The sequence below is a fragment of the Rhipicephalus microplus genome, chromosome X (assembly GCF_043290135.1).
Source record: "Rhipicephalus microplus isolate Deutch F79 chromosome X, USDA_Rmic, whole genome shotgun sequence".
Classification (NCBI taxonomy): Eukaryota; Metazoa; Arthropoda; class Arachnida; order Ixodida; family Ixodidae; genus Rhipicephalus; species Rhipicephalus microplus.
In genome coordinates this window covers 452,849,637-452,867,588 of record NC_134710.1, presented here as the reverse complement: position 1 = coordinate 452,867,588, position 17,952 = coordinate 452,849,637, and the positions used below count along the sequence as shown (strand labels likewise).

The following is a 17,952-nucleotide window of genomic DNA, read 5'->3' as shown; positions in this document are numbered from 1 at the left end:
CTTGAGGAACGGCCAAAACAGACTATGGTAATTTAAATACAAGAGGTTAACAAAAAACTTGAACCATTTCCCGCTAAAGTGATTTATGTGTAAATGTGAAGCAGCGGGAACTAACGATTACACTGGCGGCAACATGGACACTCGCACTCATCAAGCGAAAGCTAAGACACCCTTCACTGAGTTCCGAACGCAAGATACAGTGCCTACATATACGGGGCAGACAGTGAACGGCTGTGCAGCGTGAGAAGCCGGTTTGTCACTAGCAGGCGCTGCCTGCGTCGGCTTTGCGAGGCAAGAAGGGGAAGGGGAGCGGCAGTTTTGCAGGTGTCTTCCTGCGCCTGCACGAGAAGCAAGCATGCGCAGTGGCGATGTACGAACGGAGAACGTTCGACAAGCTAGCCAGAAAGCTGTTTCACATCTAAAATAGTCATGTGCACTAGCAGTGTTGCTTCAATGAATGCAGAGAACGAAAATCAACATCCAACAGGCATCGCCTCTAACCATTCGCGTAACTGTCAGGTATGGAAGCACAGAGGCATGCCATGTATCCAAACTGCTTTGGAAAGTGACCACGTGCAGGCGTAATGTCGGTGCAACGTCATTTCAGTCTGCAGAACAGTCTCCATTATTTTATAAACCCTGCTTGTGTACTACGATACAGGCATCACTGATTAGTTGACGGCAGTTTTGTTTTAAGTAGTGGCATTTCTTTTATAGTGATAGAATAAGTCTTACTTTCATTTCTAGGATTCAGCAAGCGTTGCTTACGCCCGGAGCAATGCGCTGAGAAAATTGATGGTCACCGTAGAATGTGCACTGTTTTTCAATAATACTGACCTCTGTTCTCCAACCTGAGTGCTGACCGTTACCTCAGACCATAAGTTACACTTTAAGCTGCAATGTAGTCTCCGTTTTTGGTAAGCCCATGGTGTACGCACAGATGCTATACTCAGAAAAGCACACGAATTGACGTCGTACCACCTGGCTAGCAGCTGAAAAATGCAGAATAGACTATTACTCGCCGAGAGCTTTACCATAGGCCAATTGTCACAAGGTGCGGGATTTGCCTAATTTTTAAGATATATAGGGTTATTTCTAAAATACAGTAGTTGCGCGTGCCTTCATTACGTAATATGCGAAACGCCGCCAAGCATGTTACCTTTTGCCTTCTAGCTGATACGAGTACGAAGACAAATATGTGTGCATTTCGATGATACTCACGTTGTCAGGTTAGTGACGCTGGCTTGTCGCAGACAATCCAGCACTTTCACGACATTTGTGAGTGGGCAGGAGAGTCTTTGGGCTAGAGCATGCATATTGGCGAGCCCTGCTGATCCAGTGTTGTCCGGCAGGACTCGAAGTGGGCTGCCGGAATGAAAGACGAACCGGCTTGAGGACCGCAGCACTGCGCCCGTGCGAACTGAGGCCATCATGAGATAGCCGAGGGAGCTAGCACCGGTGTCGTGCCCCACCAAGGCGACCTGCAGACACAGTTTTCTACCTGATCCAATCGTAACCATATGGAGTTTTCGTTGATGTTCTTTTTTCCACTTCACACTGCGGCAAATAAGAGTAAAGTTGAGTAATTTCGGAGTACTTGCGGTGTATCTTGCACTTCGCTCAATAACCAAGGGAACTGAGCGAAGGTCCTTAGTCTCTCAATCAAATACCTGATGTTTATTTCCACTTTCCTACAGACAATAATGTTCTCTCGGTGATAGAAATGCAAACAAGTCGAGTCCTACGTACGTTCATATTTACCTTAAAGCAGAAATTTCTGCCTCGTAGGAACAGTTATAGCATTTTTTCAAAGATGGCGCACTGAATGACATAGAAAGATGTTAGACAGCTGCGGTTAATAATATTTGTACGTTTTGGTAAAGCGAATATTTGCTTCTTGAATAAACCCTATAGATAATGCGCTCAACTGAACGTAAAAATCTTCCTCAAAAACTGCGATAACCACTGTCAAGAGGTTGGTGTGATAAGAAGGGTCAGAGAAGGAGAGTGAGCTTAGCCACACTTGACTTAAGTCGATCTCCAACACTAAGGGCTTGCCCCGCCGTGGTGGTCTAGTGGCTAAGGTACTCGGCTGCTGACCCGCAGGTCGCGGGTTTAAATCCCGGCTGCGGTGGCTGCATTTCCGATGGAGGCCCGTGTGCTCAGATTTGGGTGCACGTTAAAGAACGCCAGGTGGCTGAAATTTCCGGAGCCCTCCACTACGGCGTCTCTCATAATCATATGGTGGTTTTGCGACGTTAAACCCCAAAAATCAATCAATCAATCAATCAACACTAAGGGCTTGCCATTTCAGTTGGCCGCGTTCGTAAATTCTTATTAAAAATGATAGGATTTCAGAAAGAAATCCTTCTTCGGTGAGGCACCCTTCAGTGCGGGTTAACAAAATATCTGAAAACGTGAAATCACATTTAAAGTAATATATTACGCACTTTGGTCATTTTTCGCATTGTTGCGCTAAGGAAACACAATGGCGTTAAGAACCCTGAGAAAAATCGCGGTGGTTCGGAATATTTTTGACACAAATATTTGAGATTCGACTACAAGAAAAATGCACAATTCTAGGGGAGTCAGATGGTCACATGTCAACACAGTCTGCTGTAGGGCTCCATTTCCTAGGCACAGCACCTCGTAGTATCAGCAGCTAGCTGTGTCGACTGTGGTTAGTTACACACGGTGAGAACAAGTAGAGGCTCGTCATAGAGCGGCTCTATCAATAATTTCCACCGCATGTAGGCCATAAAATGCGTGAAATCCATCATCTCTGGTGACTTTACATAATGATGTTTATTGTGGCAGCTTGCATGTGCCAGGTAACAACAGGTTACCATGAAACAAGCGCGTTACATATGTTCGCAGTCGTGGTAGAAAGCGTAGCTTCTGCATGAAAAAAAAGAAGACGCTCATTAACACACCCCGTATCACGCTCTTAGGGCATAGATGATGATGTGGGGTATTTTATGACGCAAGGGCCAATTGGTGGCTAAAGAGCGCAATTTCAGTAGACTAGAGATGTGCGCAATGATATGGTGCATGGTTGTATAGGGACCTAAAACTTCCTTGCGCTAACCCGGGTAAAAACATCGAAGTAATAAAATCATGACAATGGCGTGAAACACGGGCAGTGAATTCACAAAGCAAAATGTCATGATAATAAAACCACGGTGAAGATGTAGTCACTGCAGCAGCGACCTTGGTACAAAGGTTGCGCTATGAATCACCTCAAAATAAGGACTGAAAAATATGTACTATATTTTAAATGTAAACGGTGATTGAAATTTAAAAATCGGATCCCTATCGATGAGCATCCTAGGGTGTAGTGGGAGCCGCTGCTGGTAGGGTAGTAAAAAGTTCTTTTTTGTTCGAGGATCTAACTGATTGCGCTTGACGAAGATGTGGTTAATCGTAAGCCACTCTGCACAGCTCTCACACACTGGCAAATTACCACCAGACAAAAGGTATGAATGTGTTGAGTGAGTGTGTACTATTTGTAGCCTGGTAAGTGCGACTTGTGTGTAGCGGGATCTGGATACTTTTGGCCAATTTCGAAGTCTCGGTTTGATCCCACAGGTGCTTTCAGCACGCCCTGAGCTCCCGTCGTATGAAAGGTTTCATGTCAAGTGCAGAGGCAGCCAGGAATGTATTGGCGGGGGCGTGGTCTTAAAGGTGGACAAACGACATCAGCGAATTTTCATGTGTGGGTCAAAAAACGGCGTGGAACGAAGGCCCAGCATCGTCGACCCGATGGCACTCGTTAGAGGCGTGAGAATATAAACGTGAGGAAAGGATAGACTGAGAAAGAAAACCACTGCATGGTGGAATGCATGAACGTTGCTTTTAAGGTTGAGGTGAGCTTCAGATAGTCCGCTTATGATGAGAGGACTGCTAAGCATTTTGTTGATGAAAGGTAGTCGGCAATGTATAGGAGGACAAAGAGTTTTTTTTTGTTGTTTTACAAAAAGAGACTTACTTAAATGAAGCTGTCTAAGCAGTTCACAAGTGTTTAAGAAGAAGTAGGGCAAACATCGAAGATGCGAGATAGAAGCCGGTTGTTCTACTATAAGGATGGAGCAAAAAAACTCGCTCTAGAAGTAGAGAATTCAAAATGAATAAAATGGCACATATTTTTTCCTGCTGAAACACAAAACGAAGAAATAATGTTCAGCCCAAATGTTTCAGGAAAAAGGTCTTTGCCGGTCCTTGTCGCAGGATTCCTGCAGAAAATGCAGAGTTTCTTTGAACTATAGCATTCGTTTTTAATCGATAACTCTGACGGCCTTTTCGGCATAAGATTGTACAATTGGTTGCAACTGAGGATTTAGGATAGGTGCTCAGGACCTCTGGTTCTTTGCGCAAGTACCACTAATGAGTTCACTTAACGACTGCATTCCAAATCCAATGATGAAATTTCTTTCAGAAAGACCCATGAGATGACAGTTGAATTCTTCTTCAACGATGAGTTTTATTGAAAAAGTACATTTGTAGAATTCTGTGGTGGACCGTGCAGTCAACCACAGAAGTTTGTGGACCATGCGAGCACGTACCAGACTGTAAATCAGCACATCTTAGCGCCCCTGTGGCCGTCAGGTGGCGTACCATTCTCCCTTATGTGAGCGTTCTCTGTACTTGCCTTCATGTCGATTTTATTTAATCCAGTGCATGACATTCTTACTTTAACGTCTTCACGCAGACCGCTGTCTGCGCTAAAACTGCCACAAATCTGTCTCGATAGCAGAATCGGAGCAATTTCGACTGGTGTGCCAGTGTACAGATAAGTTTCACGAACCGCCGCGATGATTTATTTACGCGACGTTTATTGGCGCATATTGGTTTAGCAGCATCTTGCTCTAATGAGTGTTCCTCCTGCTTGAGTCTTGACAGAAAGGATAAGTAGGTGTTTCACGGTCATCAAAAATAAAATAAAGAAAAAGCGGACGCATATAACGTTTTCTTGCACACGTAGGCACATGTCCGTATCAGTAGCTGAAAACGTAGTAGACTTGCTTCACGCCACATAGTGATTACTTTTTTGGAAAGATGCGGCTGCGTGTTTCACTTCGTGAAAGAAGGCACATTATGCGTTTACATATTAAGGGAGTACCTCAGCCCGAAATTTGCCTTCGAACGAACAAGTGCCGGACTACCATATTTACGAGTATTCAGGCTCTCCGCGACGACAGCAGCTTCACAGATATGGAACATAGTGGGCGTCCATGGGTGACGACAGAGGAATAGGACCACTTGATGTTGGCCACCATCATGGCTGATTCTTTTCAAAGTGCAGTGGATATCCGCGAAGCGCTTTCGCTCATGGTGTCGTCTGAGACTCTACAAAGAAGGCTGAGTGAGCTTGATAATGATGTGTGGTGTTTTGTTGCGCAAGGGCCATTTGATGGCCAAAAAGCGCCAGGTCAAAAGACAATATGTGAACAATGAATATGATGGATGGCTTTATAAAGGCCTTAAAATTTCTCGCGCTAAAATGAGTAAAACCCCGAAGTAATAAAGTCCAGTGACTTGCAATGTAGAGTAAAAATGGGTGACGAAAGGCCTAGATAATAAAAGCATGGGCAAATATATTTGGCACTAGCACAAGTGCCTCATCAGCGCCCTTGTGTTCAAGGGCCGCAAGGCAAGCGCTTTACAATGTGGCCACTGCAGCAGCAACCTTTCTTGAGAGGTCGCGCTACGCAATGCGTGGGTATATTACATGGTAGAAGTGGGCATCTCATAAAGAAGCTAGCAACGATTTATGAGGAAAAAGTGGTTTCCTACCGACGAACATTGCAGGATGTAATGGTATATGTTGTCGGAAGGATATTGAGAAGTGTTGTCTTCTTAGAGCGTCAAATCCTTTACACTTGATTAAAATGCGAATAACTGTTAGTGCTTCACCACATCTGTCACACAATGTTGGATCCCCACCAGACAAAAGATATAAGAGTGTAGTGTATGTTTGTCGTATCCTGAGCCTTGTTAGTGTTACCTCTGTACGACGCGATTTCAACACTGGCGGCCGATGACCAAGGTGTGGTTTAAAAGCGTGTAGTTTGTTTTGTGTGTGTCTATCTCCTTGTTCTGCCAGTAGTCCCAGAGTTTTCGTTTGAGAGACGGTTCAAGGCCAACGGCCGCAATTGATATGGGTGCAGTGGCAGTGCTTTCATGGACGGATGCAGCAAGCTGATCCGCCATCATGTTGCCTTGGATCTAATGGTGCCCTGGCACCCAGCACACTACGACATGTTGTTTGAGTGTGTACAACGATCATAAAATAAAGTGAGAGGAGGACATGGTTCATTTGTTTTTTGAGAGCTTGCAGAGTTGTTACCACACCAAGGGAGTCCATATAAATTACTGTTTTTTGTAGTTGAGATTGTTTGAAAGGTTTAGGTGCCACAAGTATCGCGTAAACTTGGGCTGTGAAGATACTTGTGTATGGTTTTAGAGGGCCAGCATTTGAAAAGGATGGGCCGACAGCAGCGTAGAACTCAAAAGAGTTAGAATCAAGGAAGTATGTTCGGATACGGGCAATGTGCGCGTGTTTTGTAACTTCTAGGAAAGACACATCGCAGTCTATAGTTTACCGCTGCTACGGTGGTGGGTATGCTGCAGGAGCCAATAAACTGTGTTCAAGTGACACACCAGTTTTTTTCAGCTAGACCGTTCAGGCGAACTGAGTAGGTCTGCCTCATCGAAAGCCTGTTTGACATATAACGGAGCTTGAGAAATCATTAATAGTGGAGTATAAGGACTGCTTCTTGTCTTGTTTTACTTTAAGAAAGTACGCAAAAGACATGTAAGCTCTCTGCAGATGAAGCGACCACTCATTTGATTCAACATAGATGCTTTCCACGGGGCTGGTGCGAAAAGCTTAGGTTAGGTTAATTTGGTTTTCATGGCGCAAAAGCAGCTAAGGCCATGCTGCGCCAGGCACAAGACTTTTAGGAATGGACACTGAGAAGTTGAAATTTTAAAGCTTATTTATTAGATTCCATTCTTTCAGAAAGTTTAGTAGGTCAGGCAGAGGTACTATAGAGTCATCTCCTAGGAACAAAGCAGGGTGTAAAGGTACGTGGTATTTGTATAACTTGCTGAAATGTTTTTGTCTCTGTGTTTCAATGGTGGGACATGTTATTAGGATGTGCAAAGGTGTTAACGCTTCTTAGCATTTTTCACACGTTCGTTGTTCTTCCTTTGCGACTAGGAAGTTGTGTGTCAAGTGTGTGTTTCCAATGCGATGTCGGCATAATACAACTTCGATAAACCGTTGTTGGTGACGGCAGGTCTTCCACTCCCCAAGTATGGGTTTCACCAGGGGTGGCCTATTGTTCTTGCAGGTGTCCCATTGTTGTTGCCATTTTGCTAGTAGAGCCAGGCGAACTATTCTCTGGATATATTCGAGGGGAAGTTTAGCTTTTGTTAGTGTTTTGTGGGCTGCCACGGAAGCATACTTATCTGCTTTTTTTGTTTTCGGATATCCCAACATGACTTCGGACTCAGCAGAAACGGATGGAGGCGGCCTGGCTGTTTAAGTACACCGTGCTTAAAATGTCGCCCACTATTGGCTCACATTCGCATTTTATATGTAGTGCTTTTAGTGTGCTGCGTGAGTCAGTGTATATGATTGCTTTTATGTAATATTCAGCGATGATTTTCCAAACTGCTTCACTCAAGGCATAAACTTCAGCTGAAAAAATGGAAAAACTACGAGGTACTCTCACAGAAATTGCACATTTTGTCGTCGCGATTCCAATACCCACGTGGTTTTCTGTTTTTTGAGCAATCTGTGCAAAATTCTTTGTCATGTCTATGTTTGTGCTGAAGTGTATAAAATTCTTGGATAGTGTGTTCAGGTGGGGTGCTTTTTTTGTTAAAATTGCCAGTGGAAATTCGCATTGCTGCGACAGGGCAAAGCATGGCGGCCGTCTTGGTGGTTTAGTAGCCACATCTAGTGATCCATCAGGGATGGTATAAAAGCGGCAGTATTTCTCGAAACGTAGGGCAAGTGGCTTGATTAGGTTCGGTTTTTTGAGGTAGTGTAAGCGTGAGTCACACTTTGCGGCAAGTTTGTAGCAGATATGTTCAGGTGACGACCTTATTCTCTAAACATTTGACAAGGTTAGTCATGCTCTTCGATGACATAGAGAGGGCTCATTGCATTCTACGTATAGATTTTTCACAGGTGATGTTCTCTAAGCACCACTGAACAGACGGAGACCGAGGTTGTGTACAGGGTCGAGATGGCGGATGTATGAGTTTCTCGCTGAGTGGTAGACTGCGCATCCGTAGTCTAAGATGCTGCGTACAAGAGATCGGTAAATACGTATAAGGCAAAGGGGATCGGAACGCCAGTGCTTATTGGAGAGTACTTTGAGTACGTTGAGTGCTCTGTTTCCCTTAGTTTTCAATGCGTTTATGTGTGCCAGAAAGTTTAGTTTTCGGTCGATTGTGATTCTTAGAAATTTGTGTTCTTCTTTTCCCGGCATGTTGATGTTGTATAGTTTAAGCGCGGGTTCAGAGAACAATCCTCGTTTTTGCGTAAAAAAGAACAGCGGTAGTTTTTTTCGGTTGAAAAGCGGAAACCAGTTTCGACGGCCCATTTCGTAAGCCGATTCATTGTAATTTTGAGTTGCCTTTCGCAGGCAAATAGGCTGGATGCGCGGCATGCGATTTGGGGATCGTCAACATAGATGGAGTGCATGACTGTACGGGGCATAGCCCTGTTGATGGAGTTCATTTTGACTATAAACAAGGTAGCGCTCAAAACGCATCCCTGTGGTACACCATTTTCTTAGGCAAGTATACATGATAGTACCGCACCCGAACGTGCTTGAAAAGATTTATTCGATAGGAAATCGTACAAGCAGTTCAGAATTTTCCGCGAATCCCTATGTTAGCTGGATCTCTGAGAATTCTATATCTCTAAGTTGTGTCGTAAGATTTCTCTAAGACAAAGAAGACCGAAAGACAGAATTGTTTATGTATAAATGCTTCTTTTATTTATTGTTCCTGCCTAACATGGTGATCAATGGTGGAACATCCCTTTTTTATCCGCAAAGGTGTGCGTCAATCAGGTGCTTCGATTACAGAGTGAAGTTAAGTCTAATAGTTATGATGCTTTCGTAAGTTTTGCTAGACAGCTTGTTAATGCAATGGACCTGTAGCTACTCGGGGTTGTCGGGGGTTGACCGGGTTTAAAGAACGATATAATTATGGTTTTTTTCAAACTTTCAGGCATTATGCCTGAGTCCCATAATTTGTTAAAGAATTGGAGAACTGCCCCCGCGGATGCTTGGGATAGGTGTGCCACACACCTATCCCAAGCATGCTGTTGAACGCAAACGTCAAAATAAAAAAATAAAAACGTTCGTGACGTTTCTATCTGCGATTGTGCGCAATCCGAGCGCCTTTAACAAAGAAAAGAATTGGTCCCGCCACGGTGGTCCTGTGGCTAAAGTACTCGGCTGCTGACCAGCAGGTCGCTGTATCGAATTCTGTCTGCGGCGGCTGCATTTGCAATGGAGGCGGAAATGCTGTAAGGCCGCGTGCTCAGATTTGGGTGCACGTTGAAGAACCCTAGGTGGTCAAAATTTCTAGAGCCCTCCACTGCGGCGTTTCGTATAATCATATAGTAGTTTTGGGACGTTAAAGCCTACATATCAATCTATGAAACAAAGGTAGTGTTGCATCCCAAAAGAAACAGACTGGAGGATGACTCATGCGCAAGCGCTTCTTCGTGTGCATGTGCGTAGTGCTGCCAGTATCACAAAATATCGGCGAGGTAAGGCGCTGACGCTGCGTGATGTTGACGCTCGCACGATATTAAGGAATTTGCAGGCGCTGCGGGCGTTGCCGGCATAGAGGGAGACATAAGAGCTTTAGAATACCGTTTGCCCTTCTGCAGACCGAAACGCACAATCGCAGCGACACCGTAGCCTCGAAACCAGCGTTTGTGGGCCGCACAGACCGCCCGCTATTTTGGCTTTTTGGTGGGCGGGCCACGAACGCGAAAGCCGACTCGCACTACGACGCATGCTCAGTGGCAGCGACAGCACCGCAAGGGCTTGCGGTACGCTATTTGAAAACTTCCTATGAAAAATGCTGGACGCTGTGCGTGCCTTGAATGTGATTTTTTGTGTTTGTATGCGGCTGCCGACGTGGTTATCTGGGACATTTTAGTCAAGAGTGATTGCTTTATGCGTGGATAGTGTGCTCTGTGCTTTATTCGGGCAGATCACGGTTAATTTTAGGTAAATATTTTTTTAAGTGAGATGTTCAATCGCGCAAGTTCATGCGTCTCGGTTATTCGTCCCAGTTGGTTGCGCGCAAAGTACTTGCTTCCATGAAGGTGAGCAAGCGCGATAGATATATTTTTGTGATTTGAAGAATTATTTCATCGAAAGCTGGTATGAGATCACAACTCGTGTCTCACGCAACGCCGTAGTCGTCCGCCGCTGCCGCCGTTATCCGTAGCCATATTACGCGGGATTTAAAATAGAAACATAGTACCAATGGCACAGTCATCTCAAACCCGGGTCCACTACGTATTCTACTAGTGAGCTACGCCAGTGCTTGCAACTTGTTCGCAAACTTGCCTTAGACAGGCATGGTATCAAGAAAGCAATCGCGTCAATACGAAATATAAGGCGTCTTAAAACAGCGAAGGAACAAGCAGCCGTCGCACAATGCGAATAGCGCCACGAGTGGGTCGTACATTGCTTGAACCTATTACAAAATCTTGTTTTTGTGCAGCTAATAAATGTGGCGCATACCCACTTCTGGCATGATTTCTCATTGTCGTCAGTGACTGCGTGAACATTTGTCACAAAATCACACGCAATAGTTTAGCTGACATCACGCTTCTCAGATAATGAAGAAAAAGAGCATGGCGAAGGCCGGCCTACTAGCAAAACGTTTTATTATTAATACCGTAGGTTGCATCAAGCAAGTGTGCTCGCAGCAGGCATTAAAAAAGGCTCTGAAAAGGTGCTCTTCTAGCTTTCGCTATGACATGTGCTGCGCCTTCCAAACAGGCCTGGCATTTTTGTACGACTTCATTAGGTCATATCACGCTCATTATGTAAAGATATTGCACCTGGTAAATTGCGCGGATTGTTCTGAATCACTTATTGATACATTCAAGCTGAAATGTTGTCCGTTTCCAGTACTGGGTGAAATTCACAAGTATAATTTCTTCGGTGCTACGATGAGCACTGATGACGTCTTAAAAGCAGTATTTCACTGCGAGGTGACTAGGCCCTGAAGGATGACTTATTTGTTTTAGGATGCGAATTCACTCTTGAACGTGTCCCTCATTCATAAAAATGAAAGCGCGTCGTTTTATTCTCAAAGAATATGCAACAAAAACAGCCATCACCATGACGCATGTTGTGAACAAGTTTATTAGGCATGCGGACACTTCGGTGTCCCTGACATTGCTTGGAAAGAATACGCAGATCTGAAGCTCTCATTGCAAAAAAATGCGTTCAGAACCTCAGCTTTTGCAAGCGTTTTGCCAGTGAAAAACAAGGACTCATAGAGCCACCTTCTCGCGAGAAAACTGAGTGTGCGTGCCTTGCCTCTGTTTGCTATCCGAGAACTATGCACCCAGATTTTCTGTGAATGGCATTGTGAGGCATTCCACTATGTGAGCGTGGATGACCTGAAAAGCCATTTTGCACATCACGCAATGTCGGCCTCGGGGATGTCAGTTACAAAAGTTAGGCTAAGAATTTGCTTCAAGGGTTAAATATGGCTCATCGACAACAAAACGGATACTGAGGTGCACATTGATCGACGTGTCCTAAGCAAGGCTTGTTTAAATAACACCGCGATCTCCGCTCGTCAAGAGTAACCTTCCCTGTAGCACACAATGTGCACACTAAAGAGTTTACAACGATCCCCTGAAAGTGTGCTTTACTTCTCAGTGTAAAGTATTTTCGGAACTAGCCCAAGCTTCCACTCTTGTGAGTTACATTGCTGGAACGTAACGTTTTTGATTTTTCGTGTGGCCTTTTTTTCCACAAAGAAGTATTAATGCTTCAGTACCCATGTTTACTACTTCAATAACCATACGGTTGCCACTAGGCCCGCGTCCTGGGGGCCATCGAGTCAAACTTTTCTGCGCATTAGTTCATTCACGTCATTCTAGAGGGTGTCAGGAGCTGCCTACCTGTGACCACCAAGAAATCTGATCAGCGAGTCTGACACAGATTCTCTGTAATATGCTTAGTCGCGTGCATGATCCCCCCCACCCCCCATTTGTGACCAAAAAGTACCTCCTGTGTAATATGACGCAGTGAAATAATGTGGTGTAGACGAAAATGTTTCTTCTGTGGCAGAACAACCTTCACGTCATAAATGGCATTTACGGGCTACACCCCGCGATTGCATCAGCACCCTCCGGTTTTATAGCTCACAAAACATACTGCAGCTTTCGCCGTAATTTGGTTTGTAATTTTAGACATGAAATATAGCGCATTAATGAAGCTCGCACATAGTTCAGATTATTTAGTGTACGTCAGCCCCATGTACAATAACTCCGGCTCGAATCTACCAAGTCGACGTTGGCCTGGGTACGTTCACCGGTTTAAGCCAATGGGAAACCTACGCCTCAGCGCCAAGTACACGTTTTTCTGAATGGTACCCTGAAAAGCAAAAAAAAAGAAAGAACACTCACATTGTTCGGATCACCGTTGAAAGCTGCGATGTTATCGTAAACCCAGGAGAGAGCAAGTTGCTGGTCGAGAAGACCTACGTTTCCTGGTGCGTCGCTCGTATTTGCATTAAGGAACCCGAAGACTCCGAGCCTGTAGCTGGGGACGACTACTACGACGTCAGCGAATCCAGAAAGAGTGCTGCCGTCGTAGAAATGGTAGTCGCTAAATCCGTGCTCGAAGTCCCGCCCGTAGAAAAACATTATCACGGGCTTTGGCTGGCAGCCGCTCGCACAACGCAAGATACTCGGCGTCCACACATTTAAATGCAAGCAGTCCTCGCTCATACCAGCAGTTAATTCGTCCAGAACGGGAACTTGATAAAACTGCAAGGTCAGATAAAGAGCACAAAGAGATTGGTGAGCTGTCGATTGCGACACAAAAGCAAGCACATGAAATTGGCATCATAAAGTTTTTGCTGGCCAAAATATTTTAGTCCCGTTGTAGCTTTCTAAAATGTGTCGGGTAGCGTTTTAATACATGTTAATGTAATTAATTAACAACGTGGCCCACAATTCCGCATTGCCACATTGCCAATTAAAGACCTTCTAGATAAAATTAAACTACATTACTTGACCGCACAAAAAATTTGAGACACCTTCCACACCAGAACACCACCAAAAGAAACTGAAGTGGTGCCTTTATTCATCCCAAACTGCTGCAACACTATCGGCTACAACGCAGGTTCTCCCTCCCCCCACATCCCAAATTTCAAAGAGATAAAGGCACAGAATACAGCGCCTTCAAAGCAATATATTTACGCATGGCGTTCTGTGAAATTAAACTAAAAGTCCCGCTTTGAAATACGCAATAAAGGCAACATTTATAACTTTTTTAACCCGTGCTTTTTCAACACATTGTCTGGTGACCAAAGCATCAGAAAGGGATTTTAGGGTCACCAATAGAGAGGGTTTTTTTTTAGAATAATCTCTTAAAAAATAAAAAGTGGCTCTTTCAGGCTGTACCGGGACATACTTTACGGGAGCTACAAACGAATGAATGAACGAACTACGGATGAACGGACAAACAAACGAACCATGGAAGAACCACGGATAGATGAACGGAGAGACGGATTAACCATTGATGAACGGATGGGTGAATGAACAAAAAGACCATGGACGAACCACAGACGGACGGATGGATGAGCTACAGATGAACAGCCACACCAACCGATTATTGCGCGAGATATCTCACGGTAGTCAAGTGCCAGCAAAATAGTGCCACGTGGGTCTAGGAGGCCTCTGTCCAGCTAGCTTTGCGCTGTTGTTTATCGCATTGCGAAGAACTGCTGACTGTGAGCCATGCGAAACTGCGCAACCTTGGCCACCTTAAGTTTCTGGCTACAAAACCCAGAAGTTTCACGGTTGTACAGAATGTTAACGAGGTATTGCATGGAGTGATAATACGTTGGTGGCAGGTGTGACAGTAAAGTTGTTTTTTTCGGTACCAAATCAGCGACGACGTATTTGCGAACGTGTAAGCAAAGAAAGCGTTGATGAAAAAAAGGAATGCTGGGTAGTAAGCAAGAATCTCAAACAGCTCAGTGTGCCACGATTGTCATGCACCCAACTCCTGTGTTGTGCACCACTGCATACATTGATCAAACTGGAAGGTATGTTACTGGTAGATTGCGATAGCAGCATTACGTAGCATTCAACAGTGTAATATGACTGCGCATTGTCAGTGGTGGGGCTGTAAACCCAATTCAGCAAAACTGGCGTCGTTTTCAGATATCATACCCCGACAACTCGAGATTAGAGCTTGGCACATAAAAAATTTTAAAAGAAGTCATGCATCAGCTTCATATCAATATATAGCCTCGGAACACACCGAAATTCAGAAGTGCTCTCCGAATAATTCGGAACGGCAGACACTCAGCCACTCATTAGCGGAATATACGCGCATAACAGTAGTACCATGGTTTGCAGGTACGTACGTGGTCTCCCTAGGAAGCAAACGTTGCTTCTTAGCGCGCTTAGATTTACGATGCGTTGCCACAAAACGGCACTCCAGGTCCCGCTTAGCGTTTTGAGGAGAAAAAAGGGGTGGTGCCTTGGTCGGTAGGGTCTTTGACGAACCATGTGTGCGCATGCTGCACTATAGAACAAATGCCTTTATGCGTGTGTGTTCATCAGCTTCGATAACTCTTATATTTTGCTACTGCAAGTCCTATTTTTTATCGTTTGATCAGATTATTTGCGATAGGCGACCATCACTCGCAAAGGACGATGTTTTTATTAGATGCAACCGTGAGCATATCAGAAGGCCGATTGATAGAGATACCTAAATAATTGAAACATGCCCGTGACACGGAGTTCCCCTTTTTCTATCAAGCCAGCATCCGAAAAAGAGTGCCCATCGGAGTAAGGAAAAGAGTACTCAGCTGCAGCGCAAGGCAAATCTCAGTACAACATATGCCACCTTTAAGAGGTGGCATATGTTGCGCAGTCATCCGCATTCTTGAAGCACACATGGACAAAGAAGGTCGACTGACGGATGCACCAGGATTCTCAAGACATAAGTGCATGTCCGACAAATGCGACCTCCGAAATGTTGCTGCAGCAGTTGGTGATCACTTTGAGAGCGCCGGCCAGATTAGGACAGCGCTGAACCTGTAAGCCAGTGAGGAGGTAGTGAGAAGGCGCATGCGAGAAGCTGGCCTTTGTGAATTCGTCGCGGCGCAAACGCCACACTTGACAGATTAGAAAAAAGCCTAATGACTGCAGTTTCCCTTGGCCTGCGATCACAGGACCACAGAAACACAAAATCAAGTTATATTCTGGTACAAAATGATAATTAAACCGTTCTTGGATCAAGAGTGCCATTTATAGGAACAATAAAGCAGCAGGTATTTTTTTCAGGCAAAGATGACAAAAAGAAATCTTCGGGCTTGCAAAAGTGTTTTGTCTAGAAAGACCAATATTTATTTTTTCTCATAATATACGTAAAATGCTGCGTATCTTGCGCGTGCGTGCTGCTTAATGTGCTGTATTTATTTCTCTTCTCTCTCTCTCCTTTATATATTTAATCTCTCTCATCCCCCTCTCTTGCACAGGGTAGCAAACCGGCTGTCTATAGACTGATTAACCTCCCTGCCGTTCTTTTCCTCCTGTTTCCTTCCTTCTATAGAGACCTACAGTTGCAGCCTTGGTCTGCTAGTTCGGCTGTCCCCATCAGTCATAGCTGAACTCCAGTATGAAATTCTGGCCTACCACCTGGTACCATACACTCTGGACGGCCATTTAAAGATGGCTAATACTTTTTCCATCAAGGCCTCAGCCCGGAGCCCACGGCCAAAGCTGCGAAAAGGTTTCTTCAAAATCACGCTGTTTGTGCCCTTGACTGACCTCTGAAAGGTGCTTATGATGATGATGATGATATATGAATTTTAATGGCGCAAAGGTCATACTTGGCCAAAGAGCGCCATGGAAGATGTTGATAAAATGTCAATTGGGCATGATTTGATGCAGAACGTACAGGGTAGGAACTATGATACTGTTTCGTGGCTGTAAAGAAGCTTAGAATTCAGCGCCCTAAAGCGGGTTAAAACATACAAGTAATAAAATCATGCAAGTGACGAGAAATGTGTGTAGCGGAAATAAAACACAGTGTTCGTGGTGATAAAACTAGATTGAGGAGATGAGATTAGCACGAATGCCTCGTCAATGCATGCATTGAGCCCAAGGGCAGCGAGGCAGGGGCCGTCTTTAATGAAACCACCACAGCCTCGACCTTTGTATAGAGGTCGTGCTAAGGATCATCTTGGAAAACGAAGTGAAAGCTATGGATATCTTTAAAAAACATGAACAGCAATTCAACCTTAAAAACAGGATCTCTACCGATGAGCATGATTGGATGTAACGGAAATTGCTGTCGGTAGGGTCGTAAAAATGCCTTTTTCTTAGAGAGAGTAGCACATTGCACTGAAAAAGTATATGAAAAACCGTAAGCAGTTCTTCTCATCGCTCACAGATGGGTTGCTCACCACCAGGCAACAAATATTTATGTGTGCTGTATGCGTGTCCCATTTGAAATCTGGTGAGCGTTACTTGTGTGTAGCGTGATCTGAATACTTGTGGCCAATTTCCAAGATTCGGTTTATTACATTTAATTTGTTTTGAGTTTGTCTATCCCATTGCTGCTGTCAACAAGCCCTGAGTCCCTTCGAAGGGAGGGCTGAAGGTCAAGCGAAGGGATAGCTATGAATGTATTGGTAGCAGTGTTGTTTTGGTCAGATGCATTAAGCTGTACCGCCAAGACATTTTCCTTAATCTCACGGTGTCCGGGCACCCAGCACACTACTACATGTTGTTTGAGTGTGTAGATCGTGCACAAAAAACTCTAAAGTGGCACAAGGACAAGATCCTTATGTTTTTGCAGACATATAAAGCTTTTACGACGCTCAAGGAATCCGCGTATTAACTGCGCGTTGTTGTTTTGATTCCTGAATCTGCTTAACAGTCATAAGTATCGCATAAGCTTCTGCAGTGAAGATTCTCGTATTAGGGTGCAGAACACCATAATCACAACAAGATGCACCAACGGCAGTATAGGACACACCAATACGAGACTTTGAAGCACCTGTAAAATATTCACTACAGGAGTATTTTAGCTGCAATTTGAGAAGTATGCACATACGTGTGCAATAGGAACTCGTTTGGTTACTTCAACAAAGGATAATCCGCAACATATCCGCCACAGTGGCGGATATGTTGCGGGAGCCATTACACAGTTTTCAAGAAGCGGTACACCGGTTTCTTCAGTAAGACCCCTGACGTGAAGTGAGTCGTCTCACTGAGGGACGGTTGTCAAAAAGAACAGAAACAATAAATCTATATTTGTGGTTTTTATGGGTTGTTCCTCTTCTGAGTTACTTTCAGATAATACCAAAACGACATATGGGATCTCTGAAGGTGGAGCGACCACTCATTGGACTCTACATAGAGACTTTCTACAGGGCTTGTACGAAAACCACCCGTAGGAAGGCGAATGCCAAGATTATGTACAGGATCCAGAATATTCAATGTGCTTGGTGTCGCAGACTGGTAGACTATGGCTCCGTAGTCTAGGCATGTGCGTATAAGGCTTTTATATATATTCATCAGGTACTTTCTGTCACTTCCCCATGTTGTGCGTGACAGCACTTTGAGGATGTTCATTCTTTTCAGGCACTTACGGACTTAATGTGGGTTTTGAATGTGAGCTTTGAGTCAAAAAT

General features: G+C 44.5%; 1 protein-coding gene across 1 annotated transcript in view; it reads right to left on the bottom strand.

The window, feature by feature from the left end:
* Window positions 1–1,217: 1,217 nt before the first annotated feature.
* LOC142775517 (acetylcholinesterase-1-like) overlaps window positions 1,218–17,952 on the bottom strand; it is a 31,875-nt gene continuing 15,140 nt past the window's right edge. Inside the window, exons 2-3 of the mRNA XM_075876958.1 lie at window positions 12,698–13,060; window positions 1,218–1,481 (exon numbers count right to left, since the gene is read on the bottom strand). Coding sequence (XP_075733073.1) covers window positions 1,218–1,481; window positions 12,698–13,060 — 627 coding nt within the window. The remainder of the gene's footprint in view (window positions 1,482–12,697; window positions 13,061–17,952) is intronic.